Source organism: Oncorhynchus clarkii, chromosome 12 (assembly GCF_045791955.1).
Source record: "Oncorhynchus clarkii lewisi isolate Uvic-CL-2024 chromosome 12, UVic_Ocla_1.0, whole genome shotgun sequence".
Classification (NCBI taxonomy): domain Eukaryota; kingdom Metazoa; phylum Chordata; class Actinopteri; order Salmoniformes; family Salmonidae; genus Oncorhynchus; species Oncorhynchus clarkii.
The window spans coordinates 92,191,420-92,203,932 of record NC_092158.1 but is presented as its reverse complement, the minus strand read 5'-3'; the positions used below and the strand labels follow the sequence as shown (position 1 = coordinate 92,203,932).

At 43.1% G+C, this 12,513-nt stretch overlaps 1 protein-coding gene across 1 annotated transcript; it reads left to right on the top strand.

The window, feature by feature from the left end:
• The first annotated feature begins 4,127 nt into the window (after positions 1-4,127).
• On the top strand, positions 4,128-9,189 carry LOC139422603 (uncharacterized). Its single transcript, XM_071173749.1, has 2 exons — positions 4,128-4,187; positions 8,535-9,189. Exon 2 carries the CDS (start codon positions 8,542-8,544, stop codon positions 9,187-9,189), a length of 648 nt encoding a protein of 215 aa, XP_071029850.1. The 5' UTR covers positions 4,128-4,187; positions 8,535-8,541.
• Positions 9,190-12,513: the final 3,324 nt, after the last annotated feature.

The window sequence follows — 12,513 nt, the reverse complement described above, 5'->3', positions numbered from 1 at the left end:
GCTGATTGGATTTGCAAGTCAACTACATAAGAGCATTTCATCCAGTGGCCGACAATGAATGCAACAAGTAATCATTCTCTAATTCTTTAGTGGCTAATTCATTGAGTCTATATACCAAATCTAGAGTCAATCTGATCTATGGTTCATGAGTAGATGTTTAAAGTATGTTTTAGCATTAGCATGTGTGCTAACATGCATCTATAGGTAAAGTGCGGCATATTTAACATAGCAACTATTTTTTCTCAAAACCATTAAATACTAAGAATCTGAAGTGAATCTGATGTATGGTTCATAAAGGAGAAGATGATTCCAAATGGGTTTGAACATTAGTTCTACATATGCAAATCATGATTTGTTAATAGTTTCCTTGTTTTTTTTTAGAGATATCAGTACAACATTCAGTGTGGTTCATCTTAGAGACGTCCATGATAGTGATGACAGGTTTCAAGTTGAAAGGCCACTGTGGAGTGGATTTACAGGGATTTAAATGGACACATAAAATCTGCTATCTGTTGACCCTTAGCGTTTCTCCGACTAGGTGAAGATGTTCCATGGGCCTCTACATTCTGAATTTGGTGTCATTTGGTCCAAGAAGATTTTTTAGCTACTGTTTTGCATAGTTTATCATATTAGCGTATGTGCATGTACTGGTTAAGTGTGGAAATCTGTGAATGCATCAAAGTTATTTTCTCAAACGCATTATGGACTATTGTGATGAGTCCTATTTAGGGACCATTGTGATGAGTCCATAGTGAATCTGACTTTTAGTCCCTGAGAAGTCTACGATGTGGAGTACAGGTCTCCTTCTACGATGTGGAGTACAGGTGTCCTTCTACGATGTGGAGTACAGGTCTCCTTCTACGATGTGGAGTACAGGTCTCCTTCTACGATGTGGAGTACAGGTCTCCTTCTACGATGTGGAGTACAGGTCTCATATCTGTTCTATCACTGGCTGCATCTTCACTGAGAAACCACACCTTCAACACCGGTAGCCATCTTTTAAATCCAAGCCCAGAGCCCTTGGTCATCTCTCCTGTCAGTCACCTGGCCTAGATTAGAGAGACGACAACTGAGAATGTACATGACTGTGTGTTGTTTAACGGCGCTGGTTGGTGCTGCATGTGTATCTACATGATCCTCTCACTCCACCTTGTGGCCACAGATGGAACAGCACTCCAGACTGACTGAAGAGGAGAAAGAGATGGAGAGAGAAGGAGAAAAACAAAGAGAGGTATTGTTATGAGAATTTTGTTATCAATGTTCATAAACTTCAATTAATCTTCTCCGTCTGCAACCCAGAGTTTGTAAGATTCTGGTTTAAATGAAACAGACAGATTTCTCAGTTTTACAAGAGTCAAAAGTGTTTATTCACGAGGACGTCCTCCGTTGTACAAAACCGTCAATTTTATACTGGCTCCTTACGCACATACCTCCACACACAAACAGTAGGTATCCTACGCACATAGTGTATCACTACCCAGCCGACAGATCCATTCCCCCGAGATTAGAGAGACCTTGAGAAGTACTCCCTGTCCTCCCTGTACAATTATAAGGTTTCAGAGTGGAATTATTTCATCATTATCTTTCAACATTTAAGTATAAAGACGCTGACACACATCAGTTCACGTTGATACAGCCACCCTGTGCTATGTGGTGTAATCCAGTCAGTACTATGTGGTGTAATCCAGTCAGTACTATGTGGTGTAATCCAGTCAGTACTATGTGGTGTAATCCAGTCAGTACTATGTGGCGTAATCCAGGCAGTACTATGTGACGTAATCCAGGCAGTACTAAGTGGTGTAATCCAGTCAGTACTATGTGGTGTAATCCAGTCAGTACTATGTGGCGTAATCCAGGCAGTACTATGTGACGTAATCCAGGCAGTACTATGTGGTGTAATCCAGTCAGTATTATGTGGTGTAATCCAGGCAGTATTATGTGGTGTAATCCAGGCAGTATTACGTGGTGTAATCCAGGCAGTACTACGTAGTGTAATCCAGGCAGTATTATGTGGTGTAATCCAGGCAGTATTATGTGGTGTAATCCAGGCAGTATTATGAGGTGTAATCCAGGCAGAATTATGTGGTGTAATCCAGGCAGTACTACGTAGTGTAATCCAGGCAGTATTATGTGGTGTAATCCAGGCAGTACTATGTGGTGTAATCCAGGTAGTATTATGTGGTGTAATCCAGGCAGTATTATGTGTTGTAATCCAGGCAGTAGTATGTGGTGAAATCCAGGCAGTTCTATGTGGTGTAATCCAGGCAGTTCTTGGTGACCAGTCTAGTAACTCCTTTACCACCTCTAACAGGTCTGATTGGTGACCAGTCTAGTAACTCCTTTATCACCTCTAACAGGTCTGATTGGTGACCAGTCTAGTAACTCCTTTATCACCTCTAACAGGTCTGATTGGTGACCAGTCTAGTAACTCCTTTATCATCTCTAACAGGTCTGATTGGTGACCAGTCTAGTAACTCCTTTATCACCTCTAACAGGTCTGATTGGTGACCAGTCTAGTAACTCCTTTATCACCTCTAACAGGTCTGATTGGTGACCAGTCTAGTAACTCCTTTACCACCTCTAACAGGTCTGATTGGTGACCGGTCTAGTAACTCCTTTATCACCTCTAACAGGTCTGATTGGTGACCGGTCTAGTAACTCCTTCATCACCTCTAACAGGTCTGATTGGTGACCAGTCTACTAACTCCTTTACCACCTCTAACAGGTCTGATTGGTGACCAGTCTAGTAACTCCTTTATCACCTCTAACAGGTCTGATTGGTGACCAGTCTAGTAACTCACCTCTAACAGGTCTGATTGGTGACCAGTCTAGTAACTCCTTTATCACCTCTAACAGGTCTGATTGGTGACCAGTCTAGTAACTCCTTTATCACCTCTAACAGGTCTGATTGGTGACCAGTCTAGTAACTCCTTTATCACATCTAACAGGTCTGATTGGTGACCAGTCTAGTAACTCCTTTATCACCTCTAACAGGTCTGATTGGTGACCAGTCTAGTAACTCCTGTACCACCTCTAACAGGTCTGATTGGTGACCAGTCTAGTAACTCCTTTATCACCTCTAACAGGTCTGATTGGTGACCAGTCTAGTAACTCCTTTACCACCTCTAACAGGTCTGATTGGTGACCAGTCTAGTAACTCCTTTATCACCTCTAACAGGTCTGATTGGTGACCAGTCTAGTAACTCCTTTATCACCTCTAACAGGTCTGATTGGTGACCAGTCTAGTAACTCCTTTACCACCTCTAACAGGTCTGATTGGTGACCAGTCTAGTAACTCCTTTATCACCTCTAACAGGTCTGATTGGTGACCAGTCTACTAACTCCATTACCACCTCTAACAGGTCTGATTGGTGACCAGTCTAGTAACTCCTTTATCACCTCTAACAGGTCTGATTGGTGACCAGTCTACTAACTCCTTTATCACCTCTAACAGGTGCTAAAGGTGTAACAAAAGTTACATGCAAAAATAACTTGCAAAACAGTCAAGTAAATTAGAGGAGGGGCTTATAACAGCCCCTGAATTTCTGATTGCCACTGACTGACACTATTGCAGTCAGTTCTATAGTGCTAGTTTGAATGTAAACAGTCCCCCAAGGAGGAGAAACCATAGCTCACCAGCCTCTAAAAGGAGAAAGGGTTGTAGCTCTTGGCTGGAGCTCAAACATCTGGTCCCGTGTTCTAAAAGCGTCTCAGACTACTACTGGTCTAGGATCAGGTCCCCCTGTCTTTGTAATCTTTTCCATGATGATTATAAGGATTAGAACTGATCCTAGATCATAACACTGATTCAGAGACGTTTTATGAAACGAGAAGAGAGAAAGTAGGGAATGTGTGGTATGTAACACAGCCCAGGCCAAGAACAGATGTATTTCAGTTTCATTTCCTGAGACCTTCATGGTGAGTCCTGAGAGTAAATTATGACACACACACACACACACACACACACACACACACACACACACACACACACACACACACACACACACACACACACACACACACACACACACACACACACACACACACACACACACACACACACACACACAGGCAGGCAGGCAGCAAAGCTTGCAGATCATCCAATCATCTTCTCACACGGCCTCATACAGATCTACAGGGACACCGAGCACCAGAGAACAAGGGAATACATTTAATATAAACACCAGGTACAGTAAAAACATTTATGATGTGCTTTTTTGTGATCTAGTCTGTCCTTACTAAACAAGTTAGATCTAGTCTGTCTTTACTAAACAAGTTAGATCTAGTCTGTCTTTACTAAACAAGTTAGATCTAGTCTGTCTTTACTAAACAAGTTAGATCTAGTCTGTCCTTACTAAACAAGTTAGATCTAGTCTGTCTTTACTAAACAAGTTAGATCTAGTCTGTCTTCACTTAACAAGTTAGATCTAGTCTGTCCTTACTAAACAAGTTAGATCTAGTCTGTCTTTACTAAACAAGTTAGATCTAGTCTGTCTTTACTAAACAAGTTAGATCTAGTCTGTCTTTACTAAACAAGTTAGATCTAGTCTGTCTTTACTAAACAAGTTAGATCTAGTCTGTCTTTACTAAACAAGTTAGATCTAGTCTGTCTTTATTAAATAAGTTAGATCTAGTCTGTCTTTACTAAACAAGTTAGATCTAGTCTGTCCTTACTAAACAAGTTAGATCTAGTCTGTCTTTACTAAACAAGTTAGATCTAGTCTGTCTTTATTAAATAAGTTAGATCTAGTCTGTCTTTACTAAACAAGTTAGATCGAGTCTGTCCTTACTAAACAAGTTAGATCTAGTCTGTCCTTACAAAACAAGTTAGATCTAGTCTGTCCTTCTAATCTGAGTTCCTCTAGGTCTGCTCTAATCTGAGTTAATTTAGACCTGCTCTAATCTGAGTTCCTCTAGGTCTGCTCTAATCTGAGTTAATTTAGACCTTCTCTAATCTGAGTTCCTCTAGGTCTGCTCTAATCTGAGTTAATTTAGACCTTCTCTAATCTGAGTTCCTCTAGGTCTGCTCTAATCTGAGTTAATTTAGACCTGCTCTAATCTGAGTTCCTCTAGGTCTGCTCTAATCTGAGTTAATTTAGACCTGCTCTAATCTGAGTTCCTCTAGGTCTGCTCTAATCTCAGTTAATTTAGACCTGCTCTAATCTGAGTTCCTCTAGGTCTGCTCTAATCTGAGTTAATTTAGACCTGCTCTAATCTGAGTTCCTCTAGGTCTGCTCTAATCTGAATAGAGGAATTTACAAAGAGTCATTGACAACCAAAATGAAACCGGTGGGGTTTTAGGAGGGGTTCTGAAAGACACTAAAGGGAGTGTCCACTGAACGTTGAAAGACACTAAAGGGAGTGTCCACTGAACGTTGACTAGCAACAGCAACTGGAATATAAAAGACTCCCACCATGAGACCCACTGAATTTTCCCAAGAAGAGGCAAACAAAAGAAAAAGCCGCAATAAATGTAAAGACAGAAAGTAACCAAACCAAGAAAGTGGAGCAAACTGAAGAGGGAAGAACAGATAAAGGATTGTTTGTCTAGAAATGAAAATAGGGAGAGACAACTAAAGGAGTTAACCCTCCACATCTACCAAGACAACTAAAGGAGTTAACCCTCCACATCTACCAAGACAACTAGAGGAGTTAAACCTCCACATCTACCAAGACAACTAGAGGAGTTAACCCTCCACATCTATCAAGACAACTAGAGGAGTTAACCCTCCACATCTACCAAGACAACTAGAGGAGTTAAACCTCCACATCTACCAAGACAACTAGAGGAGTTAAACCTCCACATCTACCAAGACAACTAGAGGAGTTAACCCTCCACATCTACCAAGACAACTAGAGGAGTTAAACCTCCACATCTACCAAGACAACTAGAGGAGTAAACCCTCCACATCTACCAAGACAACTAGAGGAGTTAACCCTCCACATCTACCAAGACAACTAGAGGAGTTAAACCTCCACATCTACCAAGACAACTAGAGGAGTTAACCCTCCACATCTATCAAGACAACTAGAGGAGTTAACCCTCCACATCTACCAAGACAACTAAAGGAGTTAACCCTCCATATCTATAAAGACAACTAGAGGAGTTAACCCTCCACATCTATCAAGACAACTAGAGGAGTTAACCCTCCACATCTATCAAGACAACTAAAGGAGTTAACCCTCCACATTTATCAAGACAACTAAAGGAGTTAACCCTCCACATCTACCAAGACAACTAGAGGAGTTAACCCTCCACATCTATAAAGACAACTAGAGGAGTTAACCCTCCACATCTATCAAGACAACTAGAAGAGTTAACCCTCCATATCTATAAAGACAACAAGAGGAGTTAACCCTCCACATCTATCAAGACAACTAGAGGAGTTAACCCTCCACATCTATCAAGACAACTAAAGGAGTTAACCCTCCACATCTACCAAGACAACTAAAGGAGTTAACCCTCCACATCTATCAAGACAACTAAAGGAGTTAACCCTCCACATCTACCAAGACAACTAAAGGAATTAACCCTCCACATCTACCAAGACAACTAAAGGAGTTAACCCTCCACATCTACAAAGACAACTAGAGTAGTAAACACTCCACATCTACCAAGACAACTAAAGGAGTTAACCTTCCATCTATCAAGACAGCTAAAGGAGTTAACCCTCCACATCTATCAAGACAACTAAAGGAGTTAACCCTCCACATCTACCAAGACAACTAAAGGAGTTAACCCTCCACATCTACCAAGACAACTAGAGGAGTTAACCCTCCACATCTATCAAGACAACTAAAGGTGTTAACCTTCCATCTATCAAGACAGCTAAATTAGTTAACCCTCCACATCTACCAAGACAACTAGAGGAGTTAACCTTCCATCTATCAAGACAGCTAAAGGAGTTAACCCTCCACATCTATCAAGACAACTAAAGGAGTTAACCCTCCACATCTACCAAGACAACTAAAGGAGTTAACCCTCCACATCTACCAAGACAACTAGAGGAGTTAACCCTCCACATCTATCAAGACAACTAAAGGTGTTAACCTTCCATCTATCAAGACAGCTAAATTAGTTAACCCTCCACATCTACCAAGACAACTAGAGGAGTTAACCCTCCACATCTATCAAGTCAATTAGAGGAGTTAACCCTCCACATCTATCAAGACAACTAAAGGAGTTAACCCTCCACATCTACCAAGACGACTAGAGGAGTTAACCCTCTATATCTATCAAGTCAATTAGAGGAGTTAACCCTCCACATCTATAAAGACAACTGTTGCACTGGGCCAGCCGCTCTTAAATATCACCTGGGCCAGACACTCTTAAATATCACCTGGTCCAGACACTCTTAAATATCACCTGGGCCAGACACTCTTAAATATCACATGGGCCAGCCACTCTTAAATATCACATGGGCCAGCCACTCTTAAATATCACCTGGGCCAGCCACTCTTAAATATCACCTGGGCCAGCCACTCTTAAATATCACCTGAGCCAGACACTCTTAAATATCACCTGGGCCAGACTCTCTTAAATATCACCTGGGCCAGCCACTCTTAAATATCACCTGGGCCAGCCACTCTTAAATATCACCTGGGCCAGACACTCTTAAATATCACCTGGGCCAGACACTCTTAAATATCACCTGGGCCAGCCACTCTTAAATATCACCTGGGCCAGCCACTCTTAAATATCACCTGGGCTCTTAAATTTCACCTGGGCCAGACACTCTTAAATATCACCTGGGCCAGCCGCTCTTAAATATCACCTGGGCCAGACACTCTTAAATATCACATGGGCCGGACACTCTTAAATATCACCTGGGCCAGACACTCTTAAATATCACCTGGGCCAGACACTCTAAAATATCACCTTCCAATTCATGATTTAGACAAGCCAGCACAGAATTAACACATTCTGACTTATGAAGTGACACCAAATGGTGTGGCCTACGTGCTAACATCCAACCTTGAAATGTAAATACATTTAAACAGCCTGTAACACTTTTGCCAGTGTAGTGATGTAGGGAACAGTCACATTAGTGCACTCCTGTGCCATAAAGGTCCAGACCTCTCAGCAGAGACTTATACTGTATATGGAAGGTAACTTAACTCTATCACCATGAACTGTATTGTTTAATGCTGTCTGTTTTCTTGTACTCTCTCTCCCCCTCTCTCTCCCTCCCTCTCTCTCGCTCTCTCCCTCTCTCTCTCTCTCTCTCTCTCCCCCTCTCTCTCCCTCCCTCTCTTTTGCTCTCTCCCTCTCTCTCTCCCTCCCTCTCTCTATATCCATCCATCCCACTCTCTCCCTCCCTCTCTTTCGCTCTCTCCCCCTCTCTCTCCCTCCCTCTTTCTCTCTATCCATCCATCCCACTCTCTCTCTCTCTCTCTCTCTCTCCCTCCCTCTCTTTCGCTCTCTCCCCCTCTCTCTCCCTCCCTCTTTCTCTCTATCCATCCATCCCACTCTCTCTCTCTCTCTCTCTCTCTCTCTCCCTCTCCCTGTCTCTCTCTCTCCCTCCCTCCCCCAGGGGTACCATGGTCAGAACATTGAACAATATGGCGGAGCTGAGAGGTTCTAGGTTTGGTCGTCCCTGGCCGAGGCACGGACTCAAGCTCCTTTTCTGGTTTGCCAACGATTACATCGTCTTCGACAACGACAACCAGATGTTTGCAAATTACGACCCCGAAGAGGGACACTTTGGTTTCCATCACTTCCGCAACAGACTTGAGTGTGAAAACAATGTCTGCAAGAGGCTGCTTCCTGATGGTGGCTACCCATTCTATGAGGTGGGCAACCTCCACCTCATAGCATCTCATTCCATGCCTGAGTATGTCAGTGAGGGCAACACTGGTAACATAGATACCAGCAACATGGACCGTCTCATCATCAGTATGCGTCCAGACATGACAGTGGATAAGGTCTATGTGACCCAGCACGAGGACCTGAGGAACTTCGACCCGGTCAACACCTATTGCATCAGCAGGGGGTTGCTCATGATCATGTGCGGCCATTCATCCGCGGACATGTCATTGGGGTACTTCCTGGAACAGGCGGGCTGTTCCACCCATGAGCAAAATTTAATGATGTATCAGGGCATCGCCCCCAGGGAGTCTAGGGATACCAGGATTAATATAGAAGTTGAATCCAGCGCTCCACCCAAAAGCTGCTGTACCATACTGTAACCAGGCTTCTGGGAAAGCTACTGTACCATACTGTAACCAGGCTTCTGGGAAAGCTACTGTACCATACTGTAACCAGGCTTCTGGGAAAGCTACTGTACCATACTGTAACCAGGCTTCTGGGAAAGCTACTGTACCATACTGTAACCAGGCTTCTGGGAAAGCTACTGTACCATACTGTAACCAGGCTTCTGGGAAAGCTACTGTACCATACTGTAGATCAGTGTCCTTTAGTCCTGGTCCTGGGGACCCTGAAGGGGGGAACTTTTTAGTTTATTGCCCCAGCACATTGCTGTTCATTATGGTATGTTCATTTTCACTAATACATTTAGTCATTTATCAGACACTCTTATCCAGAGTGACTTCAGTGCATTAAACTAAAGGCAGATAAACAACAACTTCCTGTATCACAGTCATAGCAAGTCAACTGTTTCTGTTACCATTACTGAGAGGGTTGTTGCTGTTGGGGCCTGCTACTGGCTAATGTACTTCTGTATTTTAAAATACAAAATACATGCATTTTAATTAAATACACTTGAAAATACAAGTATTTTGTCGTTTATTTTTCAAACATTGATCTTTATGTTATTTTGTAATTGTATTTTAACATTTTTCCCCTTTTCCTTGTTGTAATCAATGTAGTTTCCTCTTCACTTCAACCCAGAACATAAATGTGATGACATTAAATCAATGTGGAAAAGGCTGATTGGATTTGCAAGTCAACCACATAAGAGCATTTCATCTAGTGGCCGACAATGAATGCAACAAGTAATCATTCTCTAATTATTTAGAGGCTAATTCATTGAGTCTATATACCAAATCTAACGTAGCAACTATTTTTTCTCTAAACCATTAAATACTAAGAATCTGAAGTGAATCTGATGTATGGTTCATAAAGGAGAAGATGATTCCAAATGGGTTTGAACATTAGTTCTACATATGCAAATCATGATTTGTTAATAGTTTCCTTGTTTTTTTTTTGAGATATCATGACAACATTCAGTGTGGTTCATCTTAGAGACGTCCATGATAGTGATGACAGGTTTCAAGTTGATAGGCCACTGTGGAGTGGATTTACAGGGATTTAAATGGACACATAAAATCTGCTATCTGTTGACCCTTAGCGTTTCTCCGACTAGGTGAAGATGTTCCATGGGCCTCTACATTCTGAATTTGGTGTCATTTGGTCCAAGAAGATTTGTTAGCGACTGTTTTGCATATTTTATCATATTAGCGTATGTCCATGTACTGGTTAAGTGTGGAAATCTGTGAATGCATCAAAGTTATTTTCTCAAACGCATTATGGACTATTGTGATGAGTCCTATTTAGGCACCATTGTGATGAGTCCTATTTAGACACCATTGTGATGAGTCCTATTTAGGCACCATTGTGACGAGTCCTATTTAGGCACCATTGTGATGAGTCCTATTTAGGCACCATTGTAATGAGTCCATAGTGAATCTGACTTTTAGTCCCTGAGAAGTCTACGATGTGGAGTACAGGTCTCCTTCTACGATGTGGAGTACAGGTCTCCTTCTACGATGTGGAGTACAGGTCTCCTTCTACGATGTGGAGTACAGGTCTCCTTCTACGATGTGGAGTACAGGTGTCCTTCTACGATGTGGAGTGCAGGTGTCCTTCTACGATGTGGAGTACAGGTCTCCTTCTACGATGTGGAGTACAGGTCTCCTTCTACGATGTGGAGTACAGGTCTCCTTCTACGATGTGGAGTACAGGTCTCCTTCTACGATGTGGAGTACAGGTGTCCTTCTACGATGTGGAGTACAGGTCTCCTTCTACGATGTGGAGTACAGGTGTCCTTCTACGATGTGGAGTACAGGTCTCCTTCTACGATGTGGAGTACAGGTCTCCTTCTACGATGTGGAGTACAGGTCTCCTTCTACGATGTGGAGTACAGGTCTCCTTCTACGATGTGGAGTACAGGTCTCCTTCTACGATGTGGAGTACAGGTCTCCTTCTACGATGTGGAGTACAGGTCTCCTTCTACGATGTGGAGTACAGGTCTCCTTCTACGATGTGGAGTACAGGTGTCCTTCTACGATGTGGAGTACAGGTCTCCTTCTACGATGTGGAGTACAGGTGTCCTTCTATGATGTAGAGTACAGGTCTCCTTCTACGATGTGGAGTACAGGTCTCCTTCTACGATGTGGAGTACAGGTCTCCTACGATGTGGAGTACAGGTCTCCTTCTACGATGTGGAGTACAGGTCTCCTTCTACGATGTGGAGTACAGGTCTCCTTCTACGATGTGGAGTACAGGTCTCCTTCTACGATGTGGAGTACAGGTCTCCTTCTACGATGTGGAGTACAGGTCTCCTTCTACGATGTGGAGTACAGGTGTCCTTCTACGATGTGGAGTACAGGTCTCCTTCTACGAGGTGGAGTACAGGTGTCCTTCTACGATGTGGAGTACAGGTGTCCTTCTACGATGTGGAGTACAGGTCTCCTTCTACGATGTGGAGTACAGGTGTCCTTCTACGATGTGGAGTACAGGTCTCCTTCTACGATGTGGAGTACAGGTGTCCTTCTACGATGTGGAGTACAGGTGTTCTTCTACGATGTGGAGTACAGGTCTCCTTCTACGATGTGGAGTACAGGTGTCCTTCTACGATGTGGAGTACAGGTCTCCTTCTACGATGTGGAGTACAGGTCTCCTTCTACGATGTGGAGTACAGGTCTCCTTCTACGATGTGGAGTACAGGTCTCCTTCTACGATGTGGAGTACAGGTCTCCTTCTACGATGTGGAGTACAGGTGTCCTTCTACGATGTGGAGTACAGGTCTCCTTCTACGATGTGGAGTACAGGTCTCCTTCTACGATGTGGAGTACAGGTCTCCTTCTACGATGTGGAGTACAGGTCTCCTTCTACGATGTGGAGTACAGGTCTCCTTCTACGATGTGGAGTACAGGTCTCCTTCTACGATGTGGAGTACAGGTCTCATATCTGTTCTTTCACTGGCTGCATCTTCACTGAGAAACCACACCTTCAACACCGGTAGCCATCTTTTAAATCCAAGCCCAGAGCCCTTGGTCATCTCTCCTGTCAGTCACCTGGCCTAGATTAGAGAGACGACAACTGAGAATGTACATGACTGTGTGTGGTTTAACGGCGCTGGTTGGTGCTCCTTTTGTTTCTACATGATCCTCTCACTCCACCTTGTGGCCACAGATGGAACAGCACTCCAGACTGACTGAAGAGGAGAAAGAGATGGAGAGTGAAGGAGAAAACAAAGAGAGGTATTGTTATGAGAATTTTGTTATCAATGTTCATAAACTTCAATTAATCTTCTCCGTCTGCAACCCAGA